The 20,468-nt window shown below is 35.7% G+C and overlaps 2 protein-coding genes across 13 annotated transcripts in view; one reads left to right on the forward strand and one right to left on the reverse strand.

The window, feature by feature from the left end:
* LOC100647781 (potassium voltage-gated channel protein eag) overlaps window positions 1-20,468 on the reverse strand; it is a 156,012-nt gene that overhangs the window by 17,977 nt on the left and 117,567 nt on the right. For 4 of the 12 annotated variants that reach the window (XM_020865263.2, XM_048410186.1, XM_020865261.2 and 1 more), the window contains 7 exons: window positions 19,781-19,887; window positions 11,708-11,976; window positions 9,584-9,883; window positions 8,445-8,713; window positions 5,580-5,845; window positions 4,613-4,898; window positions 3,991-4,354 (listed from right to left, as the gene is read on the reverse strand). In XM_020865263.2, the coding sequence (XP_020720922.1) occupies window positions 3,991-4,354; window positions 4,613-4,898; window positions 5,580-5,845; window positions 8,445-8,713; window positions 9,584-9,883; window positions 11,708-11,976; window positions 19,781-19,887 (1,861 nt within the window). The remainder of the gene's footprint in view (window positions 1-3,990; window positions 4,355-4,612; window positions 4,899-5,579; window positions 5,846-8,444; window positions 8,714-9,583; window positions 9,884-11,707; window positions 11,977-19,780; window positions 19,888-20,468) is intronic. The other 8 variants (XM_012313940.3, XM_012313937.3, XM_012313939.3 and 5 more) reach the window with 3 other exon arrangements.
* Window positions 979-3,500, forward strand: LOC105665622 (MTOR-associated protein MEAK7). The gene is made up of 2 exons (XM_012313930.3): window positions 979-1,264; window positions 1,473-3,500. The coding sequence occupies exon 2, from the start codon at window positions 1,473-1,475 to the stop codon at window positions 2,802-2,804; it is 1,332 nt and encodes a 443-aa protein (XP_012169320.1). The 5' UTR covers window positions 979-1,264; the 3' UTR covers window positions 2,805-3,500.

The following is a 20,468-nucleotide window of genomic DNA, read 5'->3' on the forward strand; positions in this document are numbered from 1 at the left end:
TCAAGTATTGCAGTTAACAGTAATGCTAATAGATAGCACGAATGAGTAAAGAACACTTAAGTGCTACTTCAAACGATGTTAAAATATGTGTACATCAAATACCACTTGGAATATTTTAAAATACACTTTTGTAATGCATTCTACTCGGAAATGAAAAGAACGTATTAAATAAGTATATTTTTAATTTACTATACTTATAGGATTTGTAAATGAATGGCACATTTAGTTTTCTTTACAACTAAAAGGTGGTAAATACAGAGTTCTCTACAAATATAATTTTCTTTTTCATGAATGATGGTGAATAAATGTAAAAAATAAAAAGATCTTTTAATACATTTCTTATGATTGAGAAGTCACATTAATCAACTCTATCAATTGAAAAGTACAGGATAGTGAAGATATTAAAAACGCCTTTTTTAAAATTTACTTTGAGATTTATCACTATTCGCGTGATTTTTTTGCGATAAGTAAACTGACGGAAGTATGGGAATCAGATATTATTCGTATACACATATAACAGACTGAATAAATTAATAAAAAGCGGAGTTGATTAGTTTGGCTTCTGTAAATATATATCTCTGTCTATAAATAAATGAAATTTCGAAATACTAAAGTCAGCTAACTTTTTCTCTTTCTCCTGAAGAAATTTGATTTTTAGCACTTACAGTGTTTCCTACAAGGATGCTTCGATTCTCAGATTCTTTGAACACGACTAACGTTTCCGGAGATGCGAGATGATCTTCGTTCGTTAAGCTTATTAAGGAATGAAATCAACGTAGGTAATTTCAGTATGTAATAACTCTCTATGTTTTAATATTCCTTTACTGGAATAAAACGTAGATAACTCGGGTAATTGAATTTTTTCAGGTAATCCAGTTTCTAACGCCGGGAAAGCGACGCTCCCCTGCTATTTCCTTTTTTCCGGATAGAAAGTTGCAGGTTAAGGGTGGGAGGTTTCGTTTAACTTTACTCTGCACATGCGCGAGTAGAGCAGTCGATAGGCGCACCGTGAGCGCACTAGTAGCAGGTTACTTGCACTTGTGACTAACCTCAAAATATCTTATTTATTGTGTCGGCTCGGGGAAGCTCCCGGACCGCACGAGTTCCGTTTCAGAATTTCGTTTCAGATGCTTGGCGATCCATTCTGAAAGAAAGTACGCGTACTTGCGTACTTCTATTACCGTGATTCGTGTCGAACCGAAGTTTTCACTGGGAAAACTGAGGTATATGGATTGATGTGGAAAGTACTCCTCGCGTTTGAAAGGTTTGTAAATCCTTATCTTTTCTCCAATTTCTTACGATTACCAGTCATTTCTAAATCTAGCGACGTATATTATCGTAAATAGCAATGAATTTTAAAATATGCAAAGTAGATCAATTGTTTGATAGTCATATGTTTACACAAGAATGTTTTCTTTATTTTTTGACAGTTGTATGGAACGATTTTTCTGAAAGTAATCGATTTGTTTCAGATGGGTCATGGTTCGAGCCGTTCCGCTTCATCCGCGAATATCCTCTCCGCGGAGGAGCTGACCTTGGTGGAGAATCTGTTCAAGTCCATGTCCCGGAGTTCAGGCTCTATAAAACGCGAAGATATATTCAAACACTGGTCCAGTCATTTGGATGATGTACTACTGCAATTTGTAGTAAGGTTCCTTTGTCATGAACCAGGAAAGAGAGTGTCTGCCATAAATGGAGAGAATTTTGGGAGATTGTATGTGTTTGCCATACGTGGCAGTCCGGAGGAGAGGACTAGCCTGATTTTCAATGGCTTCTCGGAAGAGGAGCAGAAACATGAAATACCCACTGCAACGTTCCTTCAATATCTTCAAGCCACCATTAATTCCTACTTGAGACTACAAAAAAACTCTGGGAATGCACACTACTTAACATGGAGCAGCATTGGTTGCACAGTAAACACTAGGAGAATAGGGATGAGATCCAGAAGTTTGTGCGTAGATCTAGTCAAACATGGTGAGACACTGACCACCGAACAAGTAGAGAACTGGTTCTCTACAACAACCACTTTCAATACCATACAATCGCACGTTTTTCAGTGCCTTTTCTTGGTTTCTCAGAAAAAAGGAGACAAGAATGCAAGCAGTAGAATAAACGATTTGAACCTCTTGCCAGGTTGCAAGGGTTTGGAGAATATACCACATTTTCCAAGTATTTTGGGATTGGGTGATGTTCTGTTCTTGAATCTCAGTTTGCCTCACGAGCTTCGCAACGAATGGAGATTTTTATTTTCCAGTCAAGTGCATGGAGAATCATTTTCCACTATGCTTGGAAGAATCACCATGCAAGGATCAACTATTTTAATTCTTCAGGACACCGATGACCACGTGTTTGGAGGTTTTGCCTCTGATAGTTGGAGAGTTGGACCGAATTTCATTGGAAACCAATCTTCCTTTTTATTCAAACTTGAACCAGATATACTTACATTTCCTTGCACTGGTTACAACAACCATTTCCAGTACTTAAATCTTCATCAACAAACTATGCCTAATGGGCTGCTCATGGGAGGACAGTTGAATTATCCAGGCTTATGGCTGGACTGTGAATATGGAACTGGAAAATCAAGCTTGTCTTGCACAACCTTCCAGAATTATGTGCAACTCAGTGGCAAGGAGAATTTTAGGATTAAACACTGTGAGGTTTGGGGTGTTGGTCCTATTCCACAAGTCGAAGAAGAAGAACAAGATGCAAGGTCAGTTTTGGATCAAGATTCTACCTCAAGAGTCATATTAGAGATGTCTGGTCGCAAGATGTACAGTGACGGATTAAGAGAAAAGAAAGAGTAATTGTGATATTAGACATTTGTTTGAGATAGTATGGAAAAGAGGAAAAAAGGAAAACATATCAGGCTATTCAAAACTGTATCAGCTTTGTAGAAACAAAAGAAGGTCATTGTATAATGCAATACCTGTAAATGAAAAAATAGAAAAACAAGATGATTCTCTAGATTTCGTGGAATTGTTTTAACAGAATAATATTAATAGTTACTAAAAACAATGATCAACAATCGCGTTCTTCAAGCATTTTCTTCTGGTTGTTTGCTAGCTGATCTTTTTGAAAAAAAATTTCATGTCCCTGTAACGGCCTGATCTCTCGTACTAAAGTCATTTCAAATTGACTCTACCATTGATGGAGCAATATTAAAACAAATATATATATACAGAAAAAAAAGAAATGAAAAAAAATATTATACCGTACGAGTTGCTGTGTTTTTCGAATGCCTATTATCTAGTGCCTGGTGAGTCATCAATCATTTTTAATCGGACTTCTTGATACGCTGAATAAAGTCTATCGACGAGAAGAAACTTGTACAACACATATTCATTACTATTGTTACATAAGACTGTGTGTGTTATTCGTATCTGAGTCGGCTGGCGGTCAATGTTCCCTCTGTTCTGTTGAGAGAACAAAGCCAAAGAGCAAACATTGCACTGCTGTTCAGTATAATGCTAAGAGTTCAATAAAGAATTGAAACCTCGAGATTTCAAATCTTTTCTTTACCCTTCACTCTTTGCCTTTCTTTCTTTCAATTTGGCAAATTTCAAAATAGCAATTTTCGAAGATAGAATTTCAAATTAACTATTTTGAAGATTTTTGGAATCACTAATTCCACTTATTGATTTTGAAATCCCCAAGATAAAAAATTAACGATCCTTAAAATAATCAAAGTTAAATACTAAGCCATCAAAGGTTAAAATAAGAAATTTTTGAGAAAAAGAGGACCAAAATTTCAAATTGGCAACTTACGATATCATCGATGCTTCAAATTGGCAATTTATAAACTCAGGAAGATTACAAATTCTGTAAAGAAATTATTTAAAACAATATGGAAAGATATTTAAAATTTCAAACGAATTTAACATCTAAAATAAACAAACAGCAGCACTTAATCTGTAAAAATTAAGTATGTCTGAAATAATCGATAAAACAAAACAAAAATAAAAATAGAAGCAAAATTTAAGAAACACTCACCCGATGGCTAAGGTTGTAAGTCAGAACGAGATTCCTGGCAAAAGAGTTGGCGAAAGCCTGATAAAAATCCAGCACCTCCAGCAACCGATCTCTCTTGATCGTGTGGAGATCACAGTAAGTAAGAGCTCGAACATTGGCAGCGCTTTGTCCTACGGACGGGTTTGTCCAGAAGCTGTCGCCGAACACGTCACCCTTGCCGAGGATCGCCACGACCTCGTCATCCTGGATCACCTCGAGACTTCCGGTCACGATGAAGCACAACGAATCGATAGACTCGCCTGTGTGATACAATAGATCGCCTGGCGCGCTGTGGGACATCGTGAAATGCATCGCCAGAGCACGGAGGCAGCCATCGGAGGCCAATCTGAAGACGAAAGTGTATAAATATGATTGTACATATTAATTATAAGTCATTATAATTACAAGTCATGATACAAGGATCACAAAAATTAAGACATATCGATAAAAGATACATAAGTACTGTACAATTTCTAAAAAACGAATGGCTTAGGTATATAATTAATAGTAAATTGCAGGAAAAATTTTGTTAGATTATACGCGCCACATAAGGACATCTCTATGCAAGAATACACTAAAATCTAAGAAGAGTGACGAAGCTTGCCTAAATGCAGGGTGTTCGTTGAAGACCTTCCTGTTCAGATGAACGCAGATATCCGCCTTCATATCCTTGGGGCAATAGTTAAGTACCTTGTCGGTGTCTAGGCCCTTGGTCATCGCCCAGGTGCTCACCACGTAATCCATCACGCGTTCGCTAAGCGCCTTCGGCACCTCGTGCAGCTTCATGAACTCCCTCACGTTGTTCAGCATGTCGTGATATTTGGCCGTGGCCGATGTCATCTGTTGGATGATCGTAGTCACGTGACCGAAGATCGTGGCATACAACAGGGCTGCAAACAATCGAACAATTTTACAGATTTATAGATCAATTCAAATAGAACTTGATAATGATAAATTAGCTAAAACGATAACGCCTGATTGTCAGTCAGCAAGACACCGATTTAAACTCTTTGAGTTTCAAATAAAATTGTAAGGTGCTCGAAAGTTCACAAACTAGTCCAGTAGAGAGTAGTTGCAAATTCGTGTTTGTCGTGACCCGAGAGATAAGTATGTTAAAACGGATATTACGTCTAAAACTGTTTGTGAGAGAACCGCACGACGTAGGTATTCCAAATTAAAACCGATACACCCTGTGCAAACTCGTGAAAATTTGTGGAATTAAATTTTGCACAATTTCCTTCCTCTAAAAGTCTGAAAGTGGTAATCAGATTATGAATACTGATGCATTTATGAGAAAGGCGAAGGCATTTTAAAACTAAGAAGTCACAGAGGTAGAAAGGCAAAAATATGTGAACTATCCAAAATATCTAACATTTCTTATATAATATTTAGTAAGTAAAAGAAATCTCCATTTAGATTGGAGTTAGGTTCTTTACAATCCCAACATTCGCTCTTGAGGATACAAGAATTTCATTACCAATTGGATACCTTAAAAAGATAATCTGATTTTAGTAAAGGTAGTATCGCAAACTTCAATTAAGAAATAAAAAGAAAAAATTGAAAAATCATACCGGCAATGATCATCATGCAGATGGTAAAAATCTTCTCGTTGTCGGTCTCGGCGGCGACGTTGCCAAAGCCCACGGAGGTCATGCAGGTCATCGTGAAGTACAATGCGGTGACATACATGGTTCTCCTGGACGGTCCTGCGATTAGTTCCGGTGCGGTGCTGGTATTGGTCCACAGATAGCTGTACGGTGACTGGGTGACGTTCGCCAGCTTCCACAGCCAGGAATACTGGACTCCGTTGTCCGCGTCCGACCTTCCTATCGAGTACCTTTAACCCAACAACCCTTCTTATTATTCTCGTCATATTCATCTTTCTACCATTTTACATTCTCTAATACACACTATAAAATATAATAATAATAATACAGAGTGTTTTCAATTTTCCTGGATAAATTGCTGAAACAGGATTTACAAATGAGCCTTTCAGAAGGGAAATTAATCCAACCGCACTTTCTACGAAGTTGTCAATCTTATATTATCCTAATACATAATTAATATTCGATGATTAAAAAAAGAAATCTTATCTTCGTAAATGGGAAGCACAAATGTAGTTGTGAATTTATATTTTCGTGAAAGAACAATTAAAGGAATAAAACTTGGATAGAAATTTGTATTCTCTAGTAGATATAATACTATAAACAATACTTTACATTAAGTATTCCATACATTTTTAACACATTATACCCATTCTCTGCATTGTCCTATCTCTAAATCTTCTACAACAACATAAGCACATTTTCAAAATAGTGGTAAAAGATTTACAGCACAACTTTATATATAACATTTTTCATAGTTAAAAGTGAAGAAAATTGAAGATTTATTGTTGTCACTTGTTTAAAATACTATAATAAATAATATCATTTTTAATATATATTAAATCAAAATTATGACAATTGATAAGAATAAGTATTCAAAATATTTGCTCATTATTTTATAATACAGCCTGTACAGTACAACTTTACTCGCTAAGTAAAACACACGGGGATCTACAAGTATCTCAATACTACCTTGATAAATGAAATGAATAAATGAAAAATGTAAGATAAAGTATTTTAACTAGTAATATGTAACTATTTTCTTCAATTAACGTTTTTTTCTTTTTATCCCATTATGCTTGTTGCAGTTTTCTCAGAAAAATTGGAAACACCCTGTACAAATAAAAGGCGAATAGGGTTTTCTGAGGACGCGTGAAAGAAGCACGCATGCTTTTTGGTTGGCTAAGATTCGTGTTGAAAAGCGTTCTCTCTCCACGTTCCTCTTTAGTCTTGACCGTTATCCTTGCTTCCATTTCGTAACTGTTCTTCCACTTTTCTTTCTCCGCTTCCTGTCTCTCTTTTTTCTCTTTTGGCTATTCTTTGGAACGAAAAAATATCTGGCAAGAAGGATCACGGTCAAACACTCGAAGCTTCTTTTGGAAACGAGGACGGTTCGCCAACAGAAGATAATAGCGTTTCGAGCGAAAGAGCTCCTGTTACGTTCGTGGTTTCCCGTGATCGTCGATTCGACGATGGAGAACGTCTAAAGGACACGGAGGCTCTTTGTCGAGGAAACGAGCGGAAGGTTAGCATCGTCGTCGACTTTATTCTCTTGCACTCGAGAACAAGCCTCCTTTTTTCTCCATATTTTTCTCTTCTGTACTCTCTTTCTCTTTCACTCGCTCTTTCGTACTCTCTCTCTCTCTCTCTCTCTCCCTCTTTTTCTTCTTTCCTCGTCATCTTCAAAGAGGAGGCAACGTTAGTTTGAAGCGCTACTTCGTTTATGCCGCTTCGAGCGGGGAAGAAGCGAAAATAATTAAGAAGCGAGGTGAAGGAACTAGGCAGCAGCAGTTTTAATGCGACGTTTCTTCGCGTTCTTTTTCTTTTTCGATTGTGTGGCTGATCGATCTCTGCCCTGTATTCGCTGCATATCGCAGATATCGGGTCATCCTGAACCTTTTCATTATTTTTGAATAATACAAGCTTTTAGCATAAAAGTACTTCTGTCTTGAAATTCAGTATCTTCGTTTACCAATACCAGTACTATAATACTTCTGAATAATATAAGCTTTTAGGACAAAAATACTTCTGTGCTGAAATTCAGTATCTTCGTTTACCAATACCAATAATATAATTCTTCTGAATAATACAAGCTTTTATAACAAAAGTACTTCTGCCTTGAAATTCGGTATCTTCATTTACTAATATTAACGGTACTATTTTTGATACATTTTGAACATTAGCATAAGGATTGTAATATCAAATTCAAATTATCTTGTCGATCTTCAATGAATATCTTCTATTCTAATACTATCTTGATATCTCCGGATGATCTTCATACAATCTTTAAGTGCCTTTGAAGTAGCTATAGTCTTGAAACGTTCCTCGGATGCATCTTGTATATCACGTTGGAATAAATTGTACAGAACATAACGACGATTACTAAAAAATAAATAAATAAATAAATAAAACTATATTAAATGCCAGAAAAAATATATTCTTCTAACACAAATTTTCAGGATGACCCAGTTAGCTCTCATTACTATTCTAGAAGCCATGGCAAACTGATTCCTTTCGGGAATGTTTCATTTTTTGGACAAAATAAAAGTAGATCCAGATTATGATATCTTTTTCACAATTCCCAGTGGAACGAGAGCGCTATGCTGTTTTGTAAAAGCGGCACGGCATATCCTGTGTGCACGTGTACATGTTCTGTATATGTGTGTATGTCTATGTATGTATATCTCTATTTGTGTCTAGGTAGCACTTGATGGAAAATGTTAGGGTGAGAAAATCGGGGGGGGGGGGGAATAACGACGTCTAAGGTTTGATTTAGCCGTCAATCCTGCCGCAGCCGTGTTACCTTTTTGTGTGTGGGCAGGGTAAAATCACCTTAAAGTGACGTACCAGACACAGGCCAGCCAGTGAGCAACCAACATGTAGAAACAGAGCAGTAGAATGAGCATCGCGGCTCCATACTCCAGATACCGGTCTAGTTTCCGAACCACTCGACCAAGACGAAGCAATCTGACCACCTTGAGAGCTGAAAACAGGCTCCCTATGCCGTCCTCGTCGTGGTCGAAAGCGTTGAACACGTCGTACGGCAGGCAGCTCAAAAGGTCGATGATGAACCATGACTTTAGGTAGTTCATTCTGATCACCTGTCGTTTTAATGGAAAATTACATTAGACAAAGTCTTATAACGAGTCATTCTGAGAGCAAGTGATGTACACAGAGGCGAGAAGAGTTGTAAAAGATATTTTTGCCACGTGGCAGGAAACAATGGTAAAGAAGAATGACTTGACATAATTTTCACCATTGCTCTAGATTCCCAGTTTTAACTTTATCCAGATGAATGCTTGAGAATATCTAGAGAATTCTTCGACGATAACTATCCTCTGATACGATGACATTGTTAAAATAGATTGCGGTACATGGAGATTTGACATTTTTCCAACTTGGCAAATCCTACAATTTAAAATTCCTCAGAATTGGAAAATTTCATAGTTTGAAGTTAAAGATAACGTTGCAATATATAGCATCCGCAGATTTTTCAAGAGCTAGCTGCCAGGGAAGAAGATAACAAGAAGAGGGATAATTTCAAAGCGAACTTTTACATAGAAATGAATAATATTGCTAATGTGTGAGCTTTCGTGTGCAACGATGGAACCTGAAAGTGACCGGAGGATTCTCACTTCTCTGATTCTACGCTAAAACAATGAAAAATAGAATCTGGCGAAGAATCACAAACTTTTGACGAGTATAACAGTTAACGCACTTATGTCTACAATTATCGAATTATCCATTTGAAAGGTAACGTTTATCGGTCGGACTATAACATTGTATTTAATACATTTGTTCGTTCTCCACGCATTTCCGTACTTACATGATCTCTACTTTTCTCTATAGAAACCCTATTTTCTATAAAATTCGCGGTTAAACTGCAGATATGTACCTTGGGCTAATGATCAATTGTCAAGCCAAACCAAACCGGTTTTTCATGGTGTTTGGTTTTGCGAGGATATTTGTACCTTGGGGTCAGACACCACCTCGCCACCAGGCCCAACGAACGTGGTGTGAAAATTGAGGACAATGTCGATGAAGAATATGACGTCGACGATGCTGTCGACGACCAGCAGGGACACGTCCTCGCTGGTCTTGTTTTTGAACGCGACGTTGTAGGGCACCATGATGGCCGTGTAAAAGGTCAAACATAAAATGATCCAGTCCCAGATCGCCTTGAACGCGCAGTAATGTAACAAAATGTGCGGCGGGGTCTTTGGTGCCTCTTGTCTGTACTGCGGCATCACGTCGCCGCTTAAGGACATCATCTGAAAAATGAAAATTATATTAGCGTTATGCATCGAAGTGATTGTTTCAGAGGAATGAAAGAAAATGAAAGAATATTTTCACGAAAAATTAAATGATTGATTTTACTACCTTTCGATTTTCGAGTTAAAATTGTCTTCTTCTTTTACTTGTCAATTTAACAACGAGTTTTATTTCTCTTCTTTCTCTATCTCCTGCTGTTGCTTACAGACAGACTTTGAATTTTGACAAAAACGTTTCAGGGGCTTGAAATCAGGCGATAAACGCAGCACAGCTCATGCATTTAAATATTGACGATTACAATAATCCAGCAATCTCGAACACGTACAAATGGCCTGCGAATCCGTTAACATTTCCATGCAAATCTCTTCGAAACGGGAACGAATCTCCAACGCGAGTAAATCTTCATCAGACACGTCCGGATACAAATGGTAGTTGGTGCGAGTGACAAAATCAAAATCAAAATCAAAATAGCTTACCGAACAGAGTGGCAGGATTTTTTAGCTAAAATGATTAGATGCAATGTTATTATGATTGTTATTTACTTTATTTATTTTTATTATTTTCGCTGGCTTGGATAGAATGCAGGATGATCCAAGTTAAAGGTTCAGAAAGAATTGCATGCGATTGAGTTAATTAATTAGTTGTTCTTGGGTTGATTAATCGATTTGTAATTAGTTGTGAAAATTTCAAATTTCAAAGTCCAAACCCTCTGACAATTAAAACTGTTGTATAGAGTTTCATCATTTTAATGCATATTCAGTAACTTGAATATTTTGTTGATTGTACTGAACAAAGACTGTGACTGTGCTTATGCATTTATGGGAAGTTTAAAGAAGTAAAAATGTAAAAATGTACAGGGTCGATGATAATCCATGTGATAGTCTTCAAAAGTTAATTTGTATTTATAAGAATATGAATGCCTATAAAGAAACACGATTCAATGACTTTGAAAATGATTAGGTAAGTAACAAGGATTAATCGATTGATTGGAAAGGAGTGAAACGTTACTCATAAAAATGTGAATTTCTGTAAAGATTCACAGTTGAACGACTTTAAAAATGATTAGGCAAGTTACAAGGATTTATAGCAAATTAAAAAAGAAAAGGGAATATTACTCATAAAAGTGTGAATTTCCATGAAGATCCACACAGTTCAGTGACTTAAAAAATAATTAGGTAAATTACAAGGATTAATTAACAGATTAAAAAAGAAAAAGGGAATATTACTCATAAGAATGTGAATTTCCACAAAGATCCACACAGTTCAGTGACTTGAAAAATGACTAGGTAAATTAAAAAGGATAAGGAACAATTAACAAATAAAAAAGCAGAGGAATATTGCTCATAAAAATCTGAATTTCCATAAAGATCCACACAGTTCAGTGACTTAAAAAATAATTAGGTAAATTACAAGGATTAATTAACAGATTAAAAAAGAAAAAGGGAATATTACTCATAAGAATATGAATTTCCACAAAGATCCACACACTTCAGTGACTTGAAAAATGACTAGGTAAATTAAAAATAATAAGGAACCATTAACAAATGGAAAAGCAGAAGAATATTGCTCATAAAAATCTGAATTTCCATAAAGATCCACAGTTCAGTGACTTAAAAGATAATTAGGTAAATTACAAGGATTAATTAAGGAATGAAAAAGCAGATAGAATATTATTCGTGAAGATATGGATTTCCACAAAGATTTACAATGTGTTAACGACTCTGAAGGTCTGCCTTCCATGGAAAACGGGAAACTTGTAAATTAGATAGATCGATGAACTAATTTAATAAAACTCCTACTAAGGAATCAGTAAGATATCTTACATGAGCTAAGTGTGATTGCTTCGCGGTGGTTGGCAACGCGGTATCCTTGAGGGCGGGCAGATGGGAGCTGAATTGTGATACAAGAACAGATCTCGACCTGGTGACCGATCTGGCGAGTTTGGCGAACTTGGAAAGACCACCCTTGCTGTCGTCCGCCTCGATTGGCTGCTTCAGGGCAGTGATGTCCCGGAAGGTCAACAGGAACAGGACCACCAGGTCCCGTTCGTTTTTTATTGGCGCTATTTGTAGAAGCAGCCATAGTGGTGTTTCTATATATCCGTAACAACAGAACGGAGAAAAGCGTCATTCATTGGCTAATTGCGATTCGATAATTACATTCTATGTATCTGTTTCTATCCTTGACTAATTTGTACATTGTGGTCAACCTAATTAGCTAAGTATTTGCCTTTTGTACAGTGGATATTAAGATATAATTGGCTACCTTGCAGGAAGGCTCTTTTCTATCGGACATATTAAATATTCCTGTTTTATTTTTGTTTCTTTTATTAGAGAGACATTAAATATTATTTTTAATACGAGTTTTGCAATGTCTTTATTTTTATCCATTTTCTTTCTTTCTCTCTTTCTTTCATTGCGTATCTCCCACCATTCCTTTCTTCTGCCTGTCTTTCTTCTTTTCTTTTTTTCTTCCCTGGCCACGCTTCTTTTACTTTTACCTTCTTTTTTTGGTTTCTTTCTCTGTTCCTTCCCTTTAACTTTGTTGGGACTAGACAGATTGCTTGAATTCAAACAGCCTGTAATATCCTAACAATGGGTACCTAAATAACAGGTTCATATTCATAATACTCAACTTGAAAATCGTTCTCATCAAATCCAATTATTCCAAGTCGCTTGAATTCAAGTAATTTGACTAATCCGAACGAGGCTTCTTTTCTTTTCCACCTTCCTTCTTTTCTCTCTCTCTCTCTCTCTTCCTTTCTTCCCCATTTTTCTTTTCTTTCTCTTCTCTTCCTCCCCTTCTATTTCTTCGCTCTGCTTTTCATTTTCTCACTCCTTTCCTCCTTTCCCTTCCTTTTTCTCTTGTCTCCCTTTAACAAGAATGAAATGTATGTAATGCGACACAAAATTTCATATTTTTATAGCCAAACTCACTCAAGTCCTTTATAACAGTAAAAAGAAAAAAAAGGGAAAAAGAAGAAAGAAGAAAAAATAATAGAAAGTCTTTTCTTATAAAAATTTTCTATTCGAAAAATATATAACTATTTTCTTTCCTTCTGCTTCTTTGAAAAATAGGAAAATTGTACATAAATCAAACAATCCTTCCTGCAAGACACGTTTATTATTCATTATCCATCATGCTACGAGCATTCAAGAAGCAATCATCTAAATGCTATCAAGCACACACAATGCGATTTACAATTAGCGAATACAATTCGTTTGAATTGATGAATATATGGCCATTACTATACTACTTAGAGATTTCGAATACAATGATTATCATAGTTTAATAATAACTAATTGGAAATTAAATGTCTGAAGTACTAAATAGCTGGAACAAAGCATCAATAAAATGATCAGAGTGGCTGTATAACTAATCCATTGTACTAAATGTGAACTCATGCCATCATTTGAGTGTCGTGTGTGTGGAGTGCGTTCATTCGTGTGTCATTAAGGTGAATTTATACTTTTGCACATTGTATGTGCACTGCGCATGATTTAGTCACAGCGATTAGGGAAAAAATTACAACTGCAGAAATATACGAAATTTAGAGTTGAATTCATTCGACTAGGTTTGAAAATGTCAGCGAAATTTCAAATTCTGGTAATTTCAAATGTGTTGGGAATTGAAAATTTTTGCAGCTACCCAATTAGTAGAAATATCAAATTTTGGAGATCTCAAGAACATCATCTTGAATATTCCAAAATTCGAGAATACCAGATGTTAAGAATTTTTAATTTTGGGAACTTCAAGTCTTGGAAATTTCCAATTTTTGAAATTCCAATGTTTGGAAATCCAAATTTCGGAATTCCCAAGTTCCAGAAGTTTCAAATTTTGAGAATTCTAGACGTTGGCAATCTTTAAATCTGAAAACTTCAGATCTTGGAAATTTCCAATTTTTGAAATTCCAAATTTTGGAAATCCCAAGTTTCGGAAGTTTCAAATTATAAGAATTCTAGACGTTGGCAATTTTTAAATTTGAAAACTTCAGGTCTTGGAAATTTCCAATTTTTGAAATTCCAATATTTGGAAATCCAAATTTTGGAAATCCCAAGTTCCGGAAGTTTCAAATTTTGAGAATTCTAGACGTTGGCAATCTTTAAATTTGAAAACTTTAGGTCTTGGAAATTTCCAATTTTTGAAATTCCAATATTTGGAAATCCAAATTTTGGAAATTCCAAGTTCCGGAAGTTTCAAATTTTAAGAATTCTAGACGTTGGCAATTTTTAAATTTGAAAACTTCAGGTCTTGGAAATTTCCAATTTTTGAAATTCCAATATTTGGAAATCCAAATTTTGGAAATCCCAAGTTCCGGAAGTTTCAAATTTTGAGAATTCTAGACGTTGGCAATCTTTAAATTTGAAAACTTTAGGTCTTGGAAATTTCCAATTTTTGAAATTCCAATATTTGGAAATCTCAAGTTTCGGAAGTTTCAAATTTTAAGAATTCTAGACGTTGGCAATTTTTAAATTTGAAAACTTCAAGTCTTGGAAATTTCCAATTTTTGAAATTCCAATGTTTGGAAATCCAAATTTCGGAATTCCCAAGTTCCAGAAGTTTCAAATTTTGAGAATTCTAGACGTTGGCAATCTTTAAATCTGAAAACTTCAGGTCTTGGAAATTTCCAATTTTTGAAATTCCAATATTTGGAAATCCAAATTTTGGAAATCCCAAGTTCCGGAAGTTTCAAATTTTAAGAATTCTAGACGTTGGCAATTTTTAAATTTGAAAACTTCAGGTCTTGGAAATTTCCAATTTTTGAAATTCCAATATTTGAAAATCCAAATTTTGGAAATCCCAAGTTCCGGAAGTTTCAAATTTTAAGAATTCTAGACGTTGGCAATTTTTAAATTTGAAAACTTCAGGTCTTGGAAATTTCCAATTTTTGGAATTCCAAATTTCAGAAATCTTTCGTTTTGGCAATTTCAAATGTTGGAAATATCAAAATTTTAGAAATCCAAAATTTTGAAAATGGATCTCAACGAGTTGAAACTTCAAAAACGTGAAATTTCAAAAATTCCACGCGCTGTATTAACTCTTGTTTTCCAAAAATTCACGTTTTGGATATCTCCAATTACGAAGATCCCAGATTTTCGAAATCTTAAATTTTGCCAATCGCAAACGTTGACAATTCCGATAAATGCTGCGTTTCGCGAATTTCATATCCAGCGAATTTCAAACATCCAGCAGCCCGACTATTGTACATGCAAAAGTGAGTTGAACCACTGTGAATGAATCATCCGCCACGCACATGCAGAACATCCAGAACATCCAAAACATCCGTTTCAAAATTCGTCATTGTTTCAAGCGGTGCTCGATCGTTTGGTGGTGTGTGAGTAGTTTGATCAGAGAAATTGGCGATGCAGTTCAAAGAAGAAACTAAACTCAAAGTGAAAGAAAAAAGAAGGAACATTAGTTGCAGAAATTCTGATATAAATTTTCTAATAATTCGTGCCTAATATTCGTCTTAATTACAATTCCTTGTGTACGTTTCACCATTAAACAAATAATTACACTTCTCCTAGTGCCAGGTACAAAGGGAAAGACAAATATTGGAAACCGGAAATGCTACAACAGTTCGTCTTTACATTGGCGAGCCTGTGTCAATTTTCCTTTTGGTAGAGCAAATGTGTACCTTCTTGTTGATAATTTCTTTAACGATCGTATACCATCCAACTTTGAGTAATTCGCGTCCTGATGGTTGAGTTTCTCAAGAATAAGCAGCTAACGAGTCATCCAAGACCAGAGGAATGTATTTTCTTCTCCTTTTTTTTTTTTTTTTTTTTTTTATTCTATACAACACGTGCAATTTACAACTATAAAAGCAAAATTGTTTGCTCCCTCGTCTTTGATGGCTCGAATTTTCCGTTCCACCACTACTTGGCTGTTCCTGGCGATACTGAGTGCTGGCTCGGGGCTAATCGGCGGTGCTTTAGTGCGAGTAGGCCGCACAGGGTTTGTAATCCAACCTTAAATTCCATTTCCTTTACGATTGTTCAACGCGATTGGAACATTGGTCAGTCCGCGAGCTTTTCTCTTTCACGAGCCAATTACTCGATCTTCCTTTCAATTTCTTACGATTCGGTAAACTAACTCAGATAATCGTCTAATAAAAATAAAATTCTATCCAATTTCTCAACGTAATATTGGCTTGGCAACTAAGTGATTGCGGATTTTGTCATTAGGTGGTATTGACAAAATCCGCAATCACTTAGTTGCCAATCCAATAGTTTCTTTGAAACGATTTGAACGACTCTCAATGTAGCAATTCTTCTCAATAAAGCAATTTCCAATACAAGTGGAAGTTTCATATATTTTTTTACAAGACGCATGGACGCTCCTGTACATCAAATATGGTGGGTCATCGATCCGTAAGGATCTTCACCGATAAATAGTCTCGTAAAATACGAGAATTTACGTCTGCACGTCTGTACGTCACAGATATATTCGTTCAATGATTAATAATTTCTGGCAATGATGAAAATCGATGGACATCGGCAGATGTTAAAAACGTTAAAAGATTATTCACGAAAAAAAAGAAGAAAGAAACAAAATGAAAAAAAAAGAAGATTAAAAAAAGAACATTTTCAGAGAAACTCTGCATAAGAGTCGATGGATATTTCCGAGTGTATTCGAGCGGATTTGTTAGTATTTTTAAGCACTGTTTTTAAGTCGGTTAAGAGACGACTATGAAGAAAAGAAGATAAATTGTACGAAAACGTAACGAAAGGAAAAAATTCGATTTCTTATATTTGCGAATTTTAATTCTACGCCAATGCGTGTCTTTACCACGGTAAGGACGTGCAATGATAAATGTCCTTCAGTCTGGCGAACACTTTTATCAATTTTTTCCCCTTTTTTGTGCTCCGTCATCCCTATCGTCCCCTTAAATTTGTAATTTTCCATCGTGAATTTCTTCGCTTCTGATTTTTTAATATTTCCAAATATATTCAATTTGCCGATTGACATCCGAAAAAAAAGAAAAAGAAAGAAACAAATGAAAGAATTTCACGCGCTTCCAAAGAGTATTTTTTTCTTTTTTTTTTTCTTTTTTTTTTTTTAATTTGGGACACGCGAATCAACGATTTCCATTAAATTCTTATCGCCTCGACATCTGCGTGTCGTTTAAACGCGTTTGCATATTCCATTCATCGATCTGCTCGCCATCGACGATTTATCATTTTCGCAGTTACTTAATTTACCGAACCGAATTTCAATAACCAATCGTTTTAAACGTCGTACATTCTCCGATAATTTCCATCGAATCTTCGTTTCCACGATATTTCGATGTTATTGAAACACGTATTGAAATTAATCGCACATCGATCTCCACCTTCCACGCTTCGTAATAAACCCGGCGTTTATTTCATTCTTCCGGTGACCATCGATTCGTTGAACATTCCGTACGATCGCTGCTAGACGTCGTTAATGCCACAGCTGAGAAAATTTCACATCTGCCTTTATCGAATTTTAGCCAACTGCTCTGCTTTGCGTGTCTCTGTCCTCGTCACGTGACACACCATATATATATTAGGTTGTCCGAAAAGTTTCTTTCCTTTTACGAGGGAATAATAGACGCACGACGTTTTTGTTCTATATTATTTTGTCGAATTACGTACGATCCATTTTGTCCTGATGAGATAAACACCATGACATTTCACAGACTTGGCTTCACGTTTGTACGAAGGTGCACTGTTGTAAAAAACAAGTTTGGGAAAGAAAGACTTTCTGGATAACCTAATATTATGTTAGGTTACCCGAAAAGTTTCTTTCCTTTTAGGAGGGAATAATAGACGCACAACATTTTTTGTTTTATATTATTTTGTCGAATTACGTACGATTCATTTTGTTCCGTTGAGATAAACACCGTAACATTTCACAGACTGAGTTTCACGTTTGTATGAAGGTGCACTGTTGTAAGAAACACGTTTGCGAAAGACACTTTCCGGATAACCTAATATTACACATATAATTGTATATTTTTTTGTATTACATAATATTATATATATTATTTTTATTTTATTTCTTTATATAAGTATATGCATTTTTAATTTATTATTTATATATTTCAAATATATATTGGGTTGGCAATTAAGCGATTGCGGATTTTGTCAATACCACCTAATGACAAAATCCGCAATCACTTAGTTGCCAACATATATGTATGTAATTACACGAGTTTGGCATCAGAGGGCAGCTACATTTACAAATTGACAAATTACATATTTAGAGAAATGTACATTTTGAAAATATTATTGTACATCTGAAAATACATTTGAAAATTTAGAGCCTCTCCTCTAAAACTTACGTGTTTCAAGAGCAGTGCCACGATCGACGCCGCCAAGCAACGATAGTGAGTTATTCTCAGTCGTAGAATTATTTTCAGATATTTTGTCCAGTTGAATTTCATCTTCGCGGATGTTCGAACGAATTTCCAATCGATTACAAACCCCGCACGAGATGATTTCTTTGGACAAAAGGGAAATATCATTTGTCTACGAAGGGCCACCTATATATTACGGCTGAATAATGGTAATTACGAGTGTTTTCGATTGTGACAAACTGGAGCTCGCCACCTTTTAGATAGTCAACGTTAATCACAACGACCTCGCAATAGCCTCGATTAAGACGAAACACACGGCCAACTTACTCTCTGCTTGCCTACGTGCCTGGCGAACTTTACCCGATCGATTATAGAAAAGTGAACGCCATAATTGTTCAACGATCTTGTTTTCTGCACGACGACACCGCCACGATTTTTTTGAAAATTGAAACGATCGTTTGGCAAACGATGAAAATCTTTTTTTTTTGTAGCAACGATGAGTAGAATTGTTAGAAGTTAAACGAACAGTGTGAATATGTTTCTTCGCATCGATTCTCACCACTAAATTTTCGAATATGCTTCGAATATTTCGAGAATATTTTGTATGTTTCAAATTGGCGAAATTTGGAATTTTTTAGATTCTGGTCTTTCGGTATTTGAGTTTGCAAATTACCGGACTCTCAAAGTTTGGGATTCTTTGAAACTTTGGATTTTCAAAATTTGCATGTTTTAGAAATCCGAGGCGACAACAAATTTGGGATTCTTGAAATTCGGTATTTGCGAAATCTGGATTTTCCGAAATTGGAATTTTCCAAAATTCTAAAATTCTAAAATTTCAGACCCACTACCGGAAAATTTGATTTTTTTTTTATTTTTCCATCCTCGAAACCCGGGTTTTCCAAAATTCAATCTTCCCAAAATTTCAAACCTACAACCGGAAAATTTGGATTCTTTAAAATTTGCGGTTCGCGAAACCCGAATTTTCCAAAATTCGAGCTTCCCAAAATTTCGATCCTGCGGAACTTTGATTTTCCAAAATGACTTCCAAAATTCAGAATGTCCAAACATTCGCTCCCAAAATTTCCCCTTTCCAAAATTTGCAATTTCCACGGGAATAAGATTTCCCAAACGTTCATCTCCAAGTAACTAAATCTTCAATTCATTTAAAAACGTCTCGAAACTACCATTGGTAAAAAGAACCGACGCCGTTGACGAAAAGATCAACGTAAAAAATAAAACACAGAAATTTCTTCAATACTGTGCAAATACCATCTCCGTGTGAAAAATAACTTGAACATTCCCAAAAATCGTTTTCTAAAAAATCGTTACTACGAAAAAAGATTGTAGCCAAGCAACAACGACTAAAACCCGCAACAATAGTATTCATAGAAAAAAAAATTGTAGAGAAAAGAGAAACATAAATGATAAATCGTGGAGATATATCGTCGTAAAGAATGGCGTGTCGTTCGCCTGGCTGGCAAAAGGACAAAATCTGGCAAAAATGCCGATAGATACGTGTTGTAATACGTGTGTCTAGTACTTAGGACAAAGATTTCAGGGGGGAATTAACTGAAATCAAGAGTAGATGGGAGGTCGAATAGCGTCCTCTCATTATGGCCGCCCCTTGGTCCCGGGATCGTTCGACGATCCTTGTACGTGTGTCGTCTCTTGTTCAGGCTAAAGATGGGTGTATAACAATCGTATACAATATACCTCGACATGTATATTAATACAATATCTGTAGATACACAGTTATCTCACATCAATTGATATTCGGTTACGGCGTTTTCTCTGTATTGGTAATTCCGTACGAGAGAAGATGATTTAACACTAACGTAAGCAGGTCCGATCGAATGACCGGTTTGAAAATTTCATTTCAAATTGTACATTCATCGTTATTTCTTCTGTTTTTTTAAATGTCAGAATTTAGGTAAAGTTAGACGAGAAATAACGACGAAGGTGCAATTTGAAATTAAATTCTCAAACCGGTCGTTGTTATCTAATTAATCAATTTCTCAATTTTTGTTAATGTCAGAATTTATGTAAAAGTTAGACGAACGAAAGAAATAACGACGAAGGTGTGATTTGGAATTAAATTTTGAAACTGGTCATTGTTGTCTAATTAATCAATTTTTCAATTTTTGTTAATGTCAGAATTTACATAAAGTTAAACGAACAAAAGAGATATTTTAAATTAAATTTTGGAAGCAATTATTTCACCGGGCCTGATATGGTTAGCGTTAAACACAATATCGCTT

Source organism: Bombus terrestris, chromosome 11 (genome assembly GCF_910591885.1).
Source record: "Bombus terrestris chromosome 11, iyBomTerr1.2, whole genome shotgun sequence".
In the NCBI taxonomy this organism is placed as follows: domain Eukaryota; kingdom Metazoa; phylum Arthropoda; class Insecta; order Hymenoptera; family Apidae; genus Bombus; species Bombus terrestris.

Coding starts and splice junctions, on each gene's coding strand:
- LOC105665622 (XM_012313930.3), top strand. CDS start 1,473: ATGGGTCATGGTTCGAGCCGTTCCGCTTCATCCGCGAATATCCTCTCC.